We start from the raw sequence: 16,141 nt of genomic DNA, 5'->3' as shown, positions 1-16,141 counted from the left end.
TCTGTAATGTTGTCATTTCAAGAAAGTCATATAAATGGAGTCATACAATATATACCTTTGGGGACTTTTTTTAATTCATCATGATTCTCTGGAGACTCATCTAGGTTGTTGGTATATCAATAGTTTATTCCTTTTTATTGCTGAGTAGTATTCCATGGTGTGGATGCACCACAGTTTGTTTAAACATTCACCCTTGAAGGACATCTGGATCGTTTGCACTTTGGGACTACTACAAAAATAACTGCTATGAACATTTGTGTGTAGGTTAGTGAACACAGTCTTCCATTTCTCTGGGATAAATGTCCAGGAGTGCAATTGTTGGATTATGTAGTATTGCATGTTTAGTTTTTTTTAAGAACTGCCAGGCTGTTTTCCAGAGTGGTTGCATCATTTTACATTCCTACCGGCAATCTATGAGTGATCCAGTTGCTCTGCATCCTCACAAGCATTTGGTGGTGTCACTACTTTTTATGTTAGACATTCTAGTAAGTGCCTGGTGAGATCTCACTGTGGTTTCAGTTTGCATTTCTCTAATGGGTAATGATGTTTACTGTCTTTTCATATGCTAATTTTCTATCTATATATTTTAGTGAAATGGCTCTTCTTGTCTTTTGCTGTTATTCTAATTGGATTGTTTTCATTTTACTGTTGAATTTTGAGTTATTTGTATATTCTAGATATTAATCCTTTGTCTTCTGTGTTTTACAAATATTTTCTCCCAGTCTGTAGCCTTTTCATCCTCTTACCAGAGTATTTACAGAGGAAAATTTAAAATGTTTAATTTTGCTGAGTTCTAGTTTCTAGTATCCTTTATTTTAGCCATTTAGGAGATGTGTGCAGTGGTATCTTATCATGGTTTCAATTTTCATTTTCCTAATGGCTAATGAGGTTGAACATCTCTTCACGTCCTTATCTGCTATCCTCATATCTCTTTGGTGAAGTGCCTGCTCAAGTCCTTAGCCTACTTTCTAACTGGAAGTTTTTTTTCTTATTGTTAATTTGGGGGAATATTTTATATATTCTGGATGCAAGTCCTTTATCAGATTTGTGACTTGTAACTATTTTCTCTTAGTCTGATGCTTATCTTTTCATTTTCTTGACAGTGTCTCTGGCCCTGACAAGCAAAAGATTTTGATAAAGCAAAAGGTTTTAATTTTGGTGAAGTCCCATTTATCAATTTTTTTTTCCTTTTATGGATTGTGCTTTTCCTATCATACATAAGAATTCTTCACCTAAACTCCAGGTCACAAAGATTTTCTCCTATGTTTTTTCCTAAAATTCTTACAGTTTTATGTTTTACATTTAGCTCTATGATCCATTTTGAGTTAATCTTTATATAAGATGTGCAATTTAGGTCAAAGTTTATTTTTTATTGCATCATCAACATCATTTTTAAGGAAGGCTATTATCCATTGAATTGTTCTTACCCTTTTGGCAAAGATCAAATAGCCATATTTTTGTGGGTCTATTTCTGAACTCTCTTTATTCTGTTCCCCTGATCCATGAGGTTATCCCTTTGCCAAGGTCATGTCTTGCTTATTGTAATCTTTTATAAAGAGTCTCAAAATTGGATAGTATTTTAAGTAAAACATTGGAAATTTTGTTTTTTTTTAAATTGTTTTATCTTTTCCATATAAATTTTAGAATCACCTTCTCTATATCTACAAAAAGTCTTACTGAGATTTTGACATTTGTTATATTAAATCGATAGATCACTTTGGGGAAAATTGATCTTTATTATGTTGATTTCAATCCATCATCACAGTATGGCTCTCCATTTATTTAGGCCTTTGATTTCTTTCATCATCTTTGTAGTTTTCAGCATACAGATCATTTTGGAGGAGATACTGTATATAGCAATTAAAAACATTTTGGTTTCCAATTGTTCATTGTTTGCATATAGACATATGATTGGTTTTTGTGCATTCAGCTTGTATTCTGTAACTCACTTATTAGTTCTAAGAATCTTGTAGATTCCCTGGGGTGTACTACATGATAATCATGTCATCTGTGAATAAGGATAGTGTGTTTCTTTCTTTCTAATATAAATGGGTTTTATGACTTTTTCTTGTTTATTGTACAGCTGAAACCTCCAGTCCTATTGAATAAGAGTGGTGAGAATAGACAATCCTGCCTTCTTCTTGATCTTGTGGGGAAAGCATTTAATATTTTACCATTAAGTATGATGTTAGCTGTAGGGTTTTTATAGGTGCCATTTATTAGGTGGGGGGAGTTTCCATCTGTTTGAGAGTTATCATTAGCAGATGTTGTATTTTGTCAAATGCTTTTACTCAGCACATATGGATATGATCATACGATTTTTCTCTTTCGGCTGTTAATATGGTTGACTGCATTGATTAATTTCCAAATATTGAACTAGCCTTGTGTTCCCAGATTAAAGGAGTATCTTTTACAATTTCCATGTGGCAGCTACATATCAAAATGATCCATCTGTGTGCATACATTCACTTCTAGGAAAGTATCAAAGTCTCTAGAGCATTCTTGTGGTGCTGAAATGATTGACCTGAACTCTTGGCGCTGATGCTTTAACCGTGAGTCCTCTACTGACTCCCACTTTTAACAGAGTTCCTTCATTTATGGTCACAATTTGAGGACATCCCATTGCTAAATTATCAAGTCATCAGTGTAATTTGGTAACAAAATAAAAATGACATTCAGATGTATCAGTACACCTGGCATATAGCATAGTCTCCAGCATGTAGTAGGTACTCAAAATGTTTGTTGATTAACAGTAATTATATAACTATATGAATTAATAAATCTAAGCACTGTTGCTAACTGACTAAGGAATGGTGTGCTATTTTAAGTAGTGTGAATAATGAAATAATTTCTAGTGTAAATAATTCAAAATTATTCCTTACATTTGAATAGGCAGATCTAACAACTTAATCATTTTCTTCAAATGAAACAAAAGTACTACATGGTGAAGACATAAAAAAGGTGCTAGATCTACCTTACAGTAAAGTTCCAACTCATAAATATAAAAGAAAATAGAAAATCAGCATTAGGGAAACACCACAGTAATTTAATTCTTATAGATACAATCCACTGAAGATGTTAAAATTAGTGGGTGAAAGTTTCCAAACTATGCAATAGGATTTGCAGTTTCCAAATATCTTCCTGAAGATATTTATTAACTGCTCCAATACTTTACAGTAGAGAACCTGGGAGAAACCACCTTAAACGAGTGATCAATGCTATATCATCACCAGTAGTAAGACATATGGAGATAATAAATCTTGTGATAAGATACACTACGAAGGACATCATTGCTGTAATATTCTACAGTATTCTATATACAAACAAATACAAAATAGTTACAAAACAACCAGTCTATTAGTACTCTTCCAAAGTGTCAAAGTCAAGAACTAACAAGTAAAGACTAAGGGACTATTACAGATTGCAGGACTAAGGAGAAATAACAACTAAATGGAAGGTAGGATTCTGCATAGAATCTTGGAACAGAAAAAGGAAATTTGTGGGAAAACTGAAGGGATTCAAATAAAGTCTCTTGTTTAGTTCATTCCTATTATCAATTTCCATATTCTGATAATATGCTATGATTATATAAAATGTTAACATTAGGGAAAACTAGGTAAGGGATATAAGGAAACTATTATTTTCGTAACTTGTCTGTAACTCTAAAATTAATTCAAAATTTTTTAAATGTCTAAGGTGTTGGAAATTTGGAAACTTGGTTTCCCTCTATTTCTCCACAGCCTAAGTTTAACAGAGACTAGACAACTTAGTTCTCAGCCTACCAAGTAGTTCTCTATGTTGGTAAATTAGTTCTGGTTCTCAGAACTACCAAGTAGTTCTCTATGTTGGTGAATTACCTGAAATCCTACATTTCAAAAGACTTCCTCTTCATGCTACATATTGCTTATCAAAGGTAAGCAAGGTCTATTCAATATGTTGGAATTAATAGTGTATTAAGGCAAGAAAAATAAATACAAGGCATGAAGATTATAAAGGTAGAAATAAAGTTTCATTATTCATAGATGTTGATTATTTTGTGTAGAGAATTCAAAAGAATCTACAGATAAATTAATATAATTAATAAGATTTTATTCAATCCAAGGTTGCTGGATACAAGATCAGTGTATAAAAATAAATTGTGTTCCTATATACTTAGAGGAAGCAGGAAATGAAATTTTTTTAAAAGATACCATTTACCAAAGCATAAAAAATATGAAATAAGTTGTAATGAAACTAAGGTATCCAGGACCTCCTTAGAGCAATTACATTTTACTAATATTACTGAGGCCCTAAACTAATTGAATGATAATGTATTCATGGGTTAGAATACTCAATATTTAAAGATCTCAGTTCTCTCAAAATAGATTTATAGATTCATTACAATATCAGTGTGAATCCCAACAGAATTTTTTAATGGAACATTATAAGCACATTCTAAAATGCATGTATAAGTGCAAAAAACTAACAGTCAAATTCTTTTGAACAAGAACAACATGGAAAGACTTGCTCCTCCAGCTATCAAGACTTAATATAAAGCTATATTGTTTAAGGTAATGTCCATCAAAAGTAGAAGGAATAAATAAATATGCATATATTGGAATACACAAAAAATAGGCAATCTCAAGCAACTCACCACAATATGGAGGACCCTTATACAGGCTTACCTCAGAGATTCTGTGTTTTCTGTTCCAGACCACCACAATAAAGCAAGTATCACAATAAAGCTAGTCAAATGAATTTCTTTTTTTCCAGAGTATATAAAAGTCACATTTACCCAATATTAAGAGTCTATTAAGTGTGCAATAGCATTATCCCTTTAAAACTGTACATAGCTTAATTTTAAAATGCTTTATTCCTAAAAAAGGCATTAGCTTTTTTTGGCACCTGAGCTTTCAGCTTGTTGTAATCTTTTTGCTGGTGTAATCCTTTTGCTGGTGGAGGGTCTTGCCTCAGTGTTGATGGCTCCTGACTGATCAGGGTGGTGGGTGCTAACGGTTGGGGTGGTTGTGGCAATTTCTTAATATGGGACAACAGTGAAGTTTGCCACCCCATTTGACTCTTCCTTTCATGAATGATTTCTCTGAACAGGAGATGCTGTTTGATAGCATTTTATCTACAGTAAAAACCTTCAAAATCAGTCAATCCTCTCAAACTCTGCTGTCGCTTTATCAACTATGTTTATGGAATATCTAAATCCTTTATTGTTATTTCAACCATCTTCACAGCATCTTTACCAAAAGGAGATTCCATCTCAAGAAACCACTTTCTTTGTCATCCATATGCAGCAGCTAACTCGTCATCCGTTCTAGTTTGATGAGATGCAGCAGTTCAATCACATCCTCAGGCCCCACTTCTAATTCTAGTTCTGTTGCTATTTCCACCACATCTGCAGTTACTTCCTCCGCTGAAGTATTGAGCCCGTCAAAGTCAGCCATGAAGGTTGTAATCCACTTCCAAACTTGTTAATATTGATATTTTGACCTCTTCCCATGAATCATTGAAGTTCTTAAAGAATCTCGAATGATGAATCCTTTTCAGAGGGTTTTCAATTCACTTTTCCCAGATCCATCAATGGAATCACTATCTATGGCAGCTATAACTTTATGAACGTATTTCTTAAATAAGACTTGAAAGTAGTTACTCTTAGATCTATGGTCTGCACAATGAATGTTGTATTAGCAGGCATGAAAACATTAATTTTGTTGTCCATCTCCATCAGAGCTCTTGGGTGACCAGGTGCATTGTTAATGAGTAGTAACATATTGAAAGGAATTTTTTTTTCTGAGCAGTAAGTTTCACCAATGGGCTTAAAATATTCAGTAAGCCATTTTATAAACAGATGTGCTATCATCTAGGCAGAGTAGATTTCACATAATTCTTAGGATTTTCAGAATGGTCAATGAGCACTGGCTTCAACTTGGTCACCACCTGCATTAGCCCTTACCAAAAGAGTCAGACTGTCTTTTGAAACTTTTGAAAACAGGCATTGACTCCTCTTCTCTCCTGTCCTCCTAGATGACATCTTCCTCCAATATAAAGCTGTTTTGTCTACATTGAAAATCTGTTATTTAGTGTAGCCCCCTTCATTAATTATCTTAGCTAGATCTTCTAGATAACTTGCTACAGCTTCTACATCACTTGCTGCTTTACCGTCCACCTTGATGTTATAGAAACAGCTTCTTTCCTTAAACCTCATGAACCAACTTCTGCAGGCTTTCAACCTTTCTTCTGCAGCTTCCTCACCTCTCTCAGCCTTTATAGAATTCACGAGAGTGAGGGTCTTGCTCTGGATTAGGCTTTGGCTTAAGGGAATGTTGTGACTGGTTTGATCTTCCGTCCAGACCACTCACGCTTACTCCATTACAGCAATAAGGCTGCTTTGCTTTCTTTTCATTTGTATGTTCACTGGAGTAGCAGTTTTAATTTACTTCCAGAGTTTTTCTTTTGCACTCACAGCTTGCCCGACCATTTCGCACAGGAGCTTTTGGCCTATCTTGGTTTTTGAAATGCCTTCCTCACTAAGCTTAATCATTTCTAACTTTTGGTTTAAAGTGTGCAACTCTTCCTTTTTGCTCAAACACGTGGAGGCCATTGTTGGGTTACTAATTGGCCTAATTTCAATATTGTTCGGTTTGAGGAAGGGAGAGGCCTAAAGAGAGGGAGAGAGATAAGGGAATAGCCATTTTGTCAGGCTGTCAGAACACAGACACTTATCAATTAAGTTCACCATCTTATATGGATATGGTTTGTGACACCCCAGAACAATTACAATAGTAACATCAGAGATCACTGATCACAGACCACCACAGCAAACATAATAATAATGGGAAATGTTTGAAATATTTCAAGAATTACCAAAATGTGACACAGAGACACAAAGTAAGCAAATACTGTTGGGAAAATGGTGTCAATAGACAGCCTCAGTGCCAGGTCGCCACAGTCCTTTAATTTGTGAAAAATGCAGTATCTGTGAAGTGCAATAAAGCACAGTGAAACAAAGTATGCCTGTATATGTAACATTTAGCAAAAGAAGCAGAAATAAAAATTTAGCATACAGTTTAACGCCATTAATACAAAGTTCAAAAGTGGTATCTGTATTGCTAGAGATATATACACTAGTGGTAAAACTATAAAGAAAAGCAAAAACAAGTCAAAATAATAAATTCCTTTGTGGGAAGAGATGTAGTTGTGATCAGAGACCTAGTGGTCCAACACAGTATTTATTTTATAAATATTTATCAAGCTTAATATCTATTTTAATGTACTTCATGTATGCTGTATTTTACAATAAAAGTAGGGATTACTAAATTATCAAAACTATTACTAAGGTAATTACTATAAAAAGTAATTGAAACAGTGTGGTATTGCAGAGATAGACAACTAGGCCAATAAGAAATTAGTCACCCATATATAAGTTGCATGGCTTATATCAGAGTTTTTAATAAATAATGTCAAATAATTGGACACTTAAATGAAAAAAACAATTTTTAGACCACTACCTCACACCATACACAAAAATCTGTTCTTGGTAAAGGCCGAAATGTGAAAGGTAAAACAATGAAGATTTTTTTGGAGTAATACAGAAGAATATCTTCATGATCTTGAGGTAGAAAATGATTTCCCAAACAAGACTAAAAAGCACCAGCCTAAAAGGAAAAGACTGAGAAACTGAATTAAGTAAAAGTTAAGAACTTCAGTTTATTCAAAGACACCATAAAATGACTCAAATCTATAATTTATATTATGCATGTATGTGTCCACAAATCTTGAAGGAAACAATTCAGTGAGATTGATCAACATTATCAGTTATCAATAAAGTGAAAACTGAAGTGATTTACACACTAACTCATACACACTAAAATAAAAAATCTGACAGTATCATGTGCTAATGCAGTTGTGGATAATGGGAACTGTCATACAATGTTTGTGGGAGTGTAAATTGTACAGCCATTTGGAAAACAGTTTGGCATTTTCTGGTAAATTCCCCAACAGCTATGTTTTGGGGGATATAATCTTGAGGAATTTATACATCCATATACCAGGAGACATGTAAAAGAATACTCAGAGCAGTATTGCTCATAGTAGCTACAATCTGGAAATAAAGACAGGAGCCATGCAAGCCTGGAGACGAAGAGAACGGGGAGCTAGACGCCTTGGGTCCTGAGGCCTTTTTAGTGCCAGTTCCAGTTTCTGATGAGGCCCAAAAGCTGTTTGTACTCTTAATAAATTTCCGACTTTGCTTATGCTACTTTGAGCAGGTTTTCTGTTCCTTGCAATCAGTGGAAGCCTTGTTTAGGAAAAAAATGTGGAAGGAGAACCTGTAAATTATAAGACTTAAAAGACATGTTAACCAATGTGAGGGCCTTATCTGAGTCCTGACATAAACACAAAGACTGTAAAAGAAAGTATAACATACGATAGCACATAATTTTTTTTAAAGATCACACCCAAACCACCATACCTGCGGCTCAATGTTTCTCATGAGGTTTTAGTCAAGCTGTCAGTCATCTCAAGGCTGTGCTGAGGTTGGAGGATCAGCTTCTGGGCTCGTGACTCCTGTGATTGCTGGCAGGCCTGCGCTGCTCACCATGTAAACCTCTCCTTGGGCTCTTTGAGTGTTCTTGCAACGTGGCAGCTGGCAGGACCTAATACGTATGTGGGACCCAGTGTAAATGATAATGCAGAGCCCCTAGCTCAAAACTTATTCAGAATTTCAAGATGGTCAGAAAAGGGCACTAGTGTGGAGCCTTCTGAGCCCAGAACTCTGTATGATTGTGTAGGTCACAAACCCTTGGTAGCTGATGACCAGAGTGAAAGACATAGAGAAGCCCAAGAACAACCAAGACAAGAACCACAGTCTTCTTGCAATCTAATCCCAAAAGTGACATCCTATTATTTTTGTTGTAGTCTATTTATTAAAAGCAAGTTACTATATTCATCCCACACTTATAGGGTAGGGATCACACAAGAGCACAAATACCAATCAGCGACTACAGATCATCTTGGGAGCCCTGTACCACAACAACCATTTATAAAATGAGCAGGGAAATTTGAATATTGACCGGATCTTTTTTTAAATTAAGGCATCATTGATATACAATCTTATGCAGGTTTCACATGAGCAACATTGTGGTTTCAGCATTGACCCGTATTATCAAGTCCCCCCAACAACCCCATTGTAATCACTGTTCGTCAGCATAGTAAGATGCTATAGAACATTGACCAGATCTTTGATAATGTTATACAACCATTATTAATTTCTTAGATATGATGATGATATTGTAGTTAAATTTAAAGAAGGTCTTCTTTTAAAGACATGTACTGAAATATGTACAGATGAAGTGATTTAATGTCAGATTTGTTTCAAAATAATACGGAATGGAAGAGGAGTAGGGACATAGATGAAACAAGACTGGGACATCATTGAAGTTGGTGATGGGTACATGAGAGTTCATTATACTCTGTGTTTGCATAGCTTTGAACTTTTCCATAAAAAAGAGCCTTGCTTGTCTAAGACAATAAATTGGCTCACTGGACTCATAACTGAATTCAGGTGAGCACACTGGTATAAGTTGAAGAGAGGCCCTCAGGGCAGGAGCTGTGGGCTTCAGACACAAAAGGGTGGTACCGTGCATCTTAATCTATTTGCTTCAAGACTTCCAAATTCTCATGGTGTTCCTTAGAAAAAAGTAAGTATTGAAGAAGATGCTGAAGGAAGAGACTGGAGTGACTGGCATGTGGAGGACAGAGAGCACATACCAGCTTGGAGTCAAGTCAGTCGGTGTGATTCTTGCCTTGCTCTCCAGATTTATGTCCAGGCCTGGAGGATTCCCAGGGCCTTTGGGTAGTAGACTGGGGTTGGAGTGGGGCTGCTTCTGTGCTGTTGGGATTGGAGGTCTCATTGCTGTGATATTTGCTTTCCATGATTAGCATGAGGACTTTGAAATGAAAGGCGGGTAAGCCTAAGATTTAGAATTAAGGTGTGAAAGCATGTGGAAGAGAAGCTAGGTATTAAAGGAGAAAATAAATAAAACATACTAATTAATGGCTGTATGCCAAGGGATACTATTACCACACTCAGGCAGGTGTAGACATGGATCATTTTTATTTTAAATATTCTTTATAGTTTTTATTTAAGGTGACTTTTAAAAGCCAGCCTAACTTTTCTTACTTAAATTATTTTGCTTTTCAGTCCTGATGTATAGTTTGCTGGCAAGGCAACTGATTCCTCCTCTCAGTGTCTCTTATGCAGCCTTCTGTTCTTCAGTAATTTATGTAATTTTTGGATCATGCCATCAAATGTCCATTGGTGAGTTGAGCATTGGAACCACAGGAGGTGGATGAAGTCTCCACCTCAATCATTTGCTTATTGCTAAGGAACCCAAATTAAAGCTCTGTTCCAAGGTAGAAAGAATGGAGGCAGAAGACAGACATTCTATGCATAGGGGTAGTGTGCAGATTTTATAAATCGAACACTTCAAGTTGTGTTATTATGAATGTCACCACCAGAAAAACAGGACAGCAAGCTGTTTCCCAAAGAAATTAAAGGACAGAGGTACTTCCCTTGGTGAAATTACTGTACATTGGAATCTGACTGCCCTCAAGCCAGAAAATGGAGAAACAAATTTGCCATCGTTCAGCCAGACCCATAATAACTAAACTCCATAGGCCTGATTTATAATAATCATGTCAGCTTAGCAATTTACAATAAGAAAATACTCTCCTAGTAAAGCACTCCACAGGATAAACACTTTCCTTCCCTGAGTCGAAAGTTCGTCTCCTAATTTATAATTAGAAATGACTATTACGATGACCAAACTAGTTAAAGCTCACATAATCTGCACATTTATTTCACCCAGGTATACCTGCATAGAAATCAAACCACAAGATGCCCTCGGTCTTGGAAAGGACTGCCAACATTCACTCAGTGAGGTGCCTTCTGGGCTTCCCTACTGAACAACTGACCATATAATCAACATTGACCATTTTGTCTGACACACTCTTTCTCCAGATGTATGTTTGTATTTAGTCCAGTTACTGTCCCATTCTTCTAGATATGGAGTGCTACTCCGCCTTTTTAATGACACTTATCACATATCTTTACTATTATGTGTTGATTTTATGTTTCAATATTGAGAGATCAATTTTGTCCCCATATTTCCAAGTTCCCAGGCCACATCACAATCATTTCCAAAAACTGATAATAAGGACTATTAGAGGTTTGTTTCTGTTAAGTAATTTAATGGTAAGATTTGCCTTTGCTTCTGTATGTGAGTATGTTGAAATGAGGAAGGACTAAATGAATCTATTTGAAACAGATTTAACTCAGTATCATTTTGCACCTAGTACATCCTTTATAAGTCTTAGCTATTATTTTCCTTATTATTATTTATTAGCTTTGTTTTCTCAGTCCTTCCACCACCATCTCCTTTTCACCATCTCTAAGAGCAGGCACAGCAGCTGAACCCTACTGATCCACATTTCCAGTCAATTTCTCTTTGAATCCCAGTCCACGTTCTCATTATACAAAGGGGTTAATATCTGGACCACCAAGATCTAAAGTCTATGAGGAGTTCACAGTATGTAGAGCCAGAGTCCTTTCCCTACTCTTTCTTACGTCTCAGTGACCATGTTCAAATAAGAAAAGTTCTTCAGATCAGGGACAAAATAATGTCAGACTCTACCTTGCTTTTGTCAATATCTGTTAGTTCACCTGGAGTTAAAACCTCACCTTCTGCCTAAACATCCTCTTTCACAGGCTCCTTCTTCCTTGTGAGTGCTCTGATGATCAATGTCCTGAGGTTGCACCCATTCAACGGTGGCCGCCTGGTACTGGGAACGTTCACCACGGATGATTTTTCTAGCCCCTTCTTCTCTGAGGCCTGTAACAAATCCTTGAGCGTGGTGGCATCCACAACTTTCCTGACAGGAATTATTCAGGTAGGATCTGACTCTCCGAACCCCTGAAGAAGAAATCAATGTATTCGCTGACCGCAGTGGAGTAAAACTTAGTAATGTGATAACAGTTAATATCTCCTGATATTTGGATACTAAACAATATAATTATAAATAATCTATAGGTCAAAAAGGAAATTAAAAAAAATACATTGAAGTAAATGAAAATAAAACATACCAGTTTGTGGGACACAGTTAAAGTGGTGCTGAGAGGGAAATTTATAGCACTAAAATATATAGTAGAAGAAACAAAAAGTCTCAGTCATATAAGTTCCCCCTCAAGAGCTAGAAAAACAAGAGCAAATTAAACCCCACCCCAATAAAGTATAAGGAAATAATGAAGAGAAAAAATGAATGAAATTGAACAGGAAAGTTTACATGCTGATGATTCCATTTGTGCAAAATTCTTGAAGCGTCAAAGTTACAGAAATGGAGAAGAGATTAGTTGTTGCCATGGGTTAAGGGTAGGGATGCAGGTAGGGGGAAGGGGTTGGGGGTGGTGATGGGAGGTGAGAGGCATGTGGTGATGGGATTATTTTGTATTGTGGCTGTATGGATGTCAGTATCCTAAATGTGTTATTGTACTATTTGCAAGATGTTACAATGGGGAACAACTGGGTAAAGAAGTAACAGATCTCTGGGTATTGTTTCTTAGAATTGCATATTAATCCACAATAATCTAAAATAAAAAATTAAAAAAAAGAAATCTTAACTAGTTAATAGCTAACACTTATTGCTATGTGCTAGTGACTGTTCAAAGCACTTGTATTATCTCATTTGATCCTCACAGCAATCTCCAGTATGAGGGTAGTTATTACCATGTTCCTTATTTTAAGGAAACAAAGATATAAAAAGATCAAGTGAATTGCCCAAAGTCACAGAGCCCCAAGATCCCAAACTGGGAGTCAGGCTCAGGGTTGTCTACCTCCAGAATCTGTGCTCTAGAGAATCTTAAAGTGCAAATTCATATTAATAGAAGTGAGGAGTTCAGGGTCAAAAGAATATGAAGGAATGTACTTTTCATTGGGTTGAAGTTGTCTGTGAAGGAAACTACCATTTATTGAGCCGTTCTTTCATTCATTGAACATTTAGTTCTTGCTTTCTGTAAGAATGGCAGATAACTTTCATGTCACAGGCCAACTCTGATTGGTTGACAGTGGCTGCCTAGAAAATTATGTTAACTCTGATGCCACCTCACAACTGGACAAGAAAGAGTTCTGCAGTTAATTATAGATATTTGCCATTTCAAGGTAGAAGGAAGGGATGGCTTGAAAAATGAGCAATATATATTTGCATCTGTTACTAATTTCAGATTCGAGATTTTTTCGAAAGTGTTTTCCATGTGTTATGTAATATAATCCATACAAAACACTGTGTGTTGAGTACTAGTCACATTTTATGGATGAAGAAACGAGGCTCAGGAAGTTTAGTTAACTTATCCAAACTCACACAGCCAGTGAGCAGCAGAGCCAGGATTGAGGCCACATTCTCCATCCCCAGGAATCACGCTCTTATCACCACACCTCCTGAAGAAGGGGAGTTTTCTTGAGCTCTTGAAAGAGATGATGGACATGGATTTGTAGAGATCTCAAAAGAGGGGTTCATACTTAAGTTCAGAAGTGGAAATCAGCCAATCACCCAAAAGACAGGAAGCAAACCGGCCTGACTTGAGTAGGTGACTGTGCTGGGCAGTAAGGCAGGAGATTAAGGGAGACACAGTGCCAGGCTAACAGAAAGCTTTGAAACAAAAAAATTTTAAAGCTGAAAGATTTTTTTCTTCCAAGTTTGTTTGTTTTCTGAGAGCATCTGGTAAATCAGAAGATGAAGTGGTGACAATAGAAGGCTTTCAGAGCTTTGTGTTTCTTTTCTCATCTTCCTCAGAAAACAAGCTGTGCCAGTTTTCTTAACCTACCATCTTAAAGGGGTTTGGGGCTCACCCTCTCTCTGTCAATTTTCTAATTGTGTTTCTTATTATAAAAGGTGGACCTGAATAATGCAAAAGTCTCAAATAATAGAAAAGGTATAAATTATACAGTATTGCTGCCAATCTTTAATCTGTTCCACAAAGGTAACTTATGTTTATAGTTTGGTGTCCATTTCTTTAAATCCTTGTGTATATATATTTATATATTTATTCATTTGTTATATAACATTTAAAATATATTACATAATATATATACTTATACATGTAAAATAGTTTTACATCTATTTATAGATATATACTCCACATATATATGTGTGTATATATATAATCCTGAAAACATAAATTCAGTTTAATCATTCTTGGTAAGGATAAGAGTCAAAGACCAAGAAGTTTGAGCTGGAATCCAGGTTTTTAAAATCATCTTTTCCGAGCAATCATTGAGTGCACAGGGGGCAGAGCCAGGATGGCAGTGTGAGTAGAGCAGTGGAAATCTCCTCCCAAAAACACATAGAGCTATGAAAATATAACAAAGAAAACTCTTCCTAAAATAGAGACCAGAGGACACAGGACAACATCCAGACCACATCCACACCTGCAAGAACCCAGCGCCTCGCGAAAGGGGGTAACTTTCAAGCCCCGGCCCGGCGGGACCCAAGCGCCCCTCCCCGTGGCTCCCGGCGGATGGAAAGAAACCGGAGTGGTTTTTTTTTTTTTTTGGCGAGTGCTTTTTGGAAGCCTTAAAGGGACAGGGACCCCGTTGCTAGGGAGGCACGGCAGCAGGACCAGTGAGCGGGTGCCTGGGACTGGCACCTGAGGAAAAAAAAAAAAATCGCATGTTTTTCCTTTTTTTTTTTTTTTCTGTTCCCTCTCTCATTGTTGCTGTTGTTGTTTTGCTTTGGAGAGTGCTTTTTGGAAGTCTTAAAGGGGCAAGATAGGACACTTAGACCAGAGGCAGGGAATCTGGGGATCTCTGGGCACTCTAACCCCCTGGGCAACAGGGAGCACAGAGGCCCCTTACAGAGATAAATAGCCTCCCGGCCGCTCCCCCTCCAATGGGGCTCCACCACTTTGGAGGAGCAGCCCCAGTCAGGCCACGTCCACCCACAGCAACAGCGGAGATAAACTCCATAGCTAAAGGGCAGGTAGCAGAAGCCCTGTCTGCGCACAGCTGACAAGCATAAGCCACTAGAGGTCGCTATTCTCCCAGGAGAGGAAGGCCACAAACCAACAAGAAGGGAAGCTCTTCCAGCGGTCACTCATACCAGCTCTGCAAACTATCTCTATCACCATGAAAAGGCAAAACTACAGGCAGACAAAGATCACAGAGACAACACCTGAGAAGGAGACAGACCTAACCAGTCCTCCTGAAAAAGAATTCAAAATAAAAATCATGAACATGCTGACAGAGATGCAGAGAAAAATGCAAGAGCAATGGGATGAAGTCCGGAGGGAGATCACAGACGTCAGGAACGAGATCACAGAAGTGAAACAATCCCTGGAAGGATTTATAAGCAGAATGGATAAGATGCAAGAGGCCATTGAAGGAAAAGAAACCAGAGAACAGGAACGTATAGAAGCTGACATAGAGAGAGATAAAAGGATCTCCAGGAATGAAACAACACTAAGAGAACTATGTGACCAATCTAAAAGGAATAATATTCATATTATAGGGGTACCAGAAGAAGAAAGAGGAAAAGGGACAGAAAGTCTCTTTGAAGAAATAATTGCTGAAAACTTCCCCAAACTGGGGGAGGAAATAATCGAACAGACCATGGAATTACACAGAACCCCAACAGAAAGGATCCAAGGAGGACAACACCAAGACACATAGTAACTAAAATGGCAAGGATCAAGGACAAGGAAAGAGTTTTAAAGGCAGCTAGAGAGAAAAAGGTCACCTATAAAGGAAAACCCATCAGGCTAACATCAGACTTCTCGACAGAAACCCTACAGGCCAGAAGAGAATGGCATGATATACTTAATGCAATGAAACAGAAGGGCCTTGAACCAAGGATACTCTATCCAGCACGACTATCATTTAAATATGATGGCGGGATTAAACAATTCCCAGACAAGCAAAAGCTGAGGGATTTTACTTCCCACAAACCACCTCTACAGGGCATCCTACAGGGACTGCTCTAGATGGGAGCACTACTAAAAAGAGCACAGAACAAAACACACAACATATGAAGAAGGGAGGAGGAGGAATAAGAAGGGAGAGAAGAAAAGAATCTCCAGACAGTGTATATAACAGCTCAATAA

General features: G+C 37.1%; 1 protein-coding gene across 1 annotated transcript in view; it reads left to right on the top strand.

Annotated features, from left to right (window-relative positions):
- LOC108389803 (testis anion transporter 1) overlaps positions 1 to 16,141 on the top strand; it is an 83,570-nt gene that overhangs the window by 12,695 nt on the left and 54,734 nt on the right. Inside the window, 2 exon segments of the mRNA XM_073224614.1 lie at positions 10,193 to 10,309; positions 11,759 to 11,940. Of these exon segments, the coding sequence (XP_073080715.1) occupies positions 10,193 to 10,309; positions 11,759 to 11,940 (299 nt within the window).

The sequence above is a fragment of the Manis javanica genome, chromosome 16 (genome assembly GCF_040802235.1).
Source record: "Manis javanica isolate MJ-LG chromosome 16, MJ_LKY, whole genome shotgun sequence".
NCBI lineage: Eukaryota > Metazoa > Chordata > Mammalia > Pholidota > Manidae > Manis > Manis javanica.
This window is presented reverse-complemented; position numbering and strand designations above follow the sequence as displayed.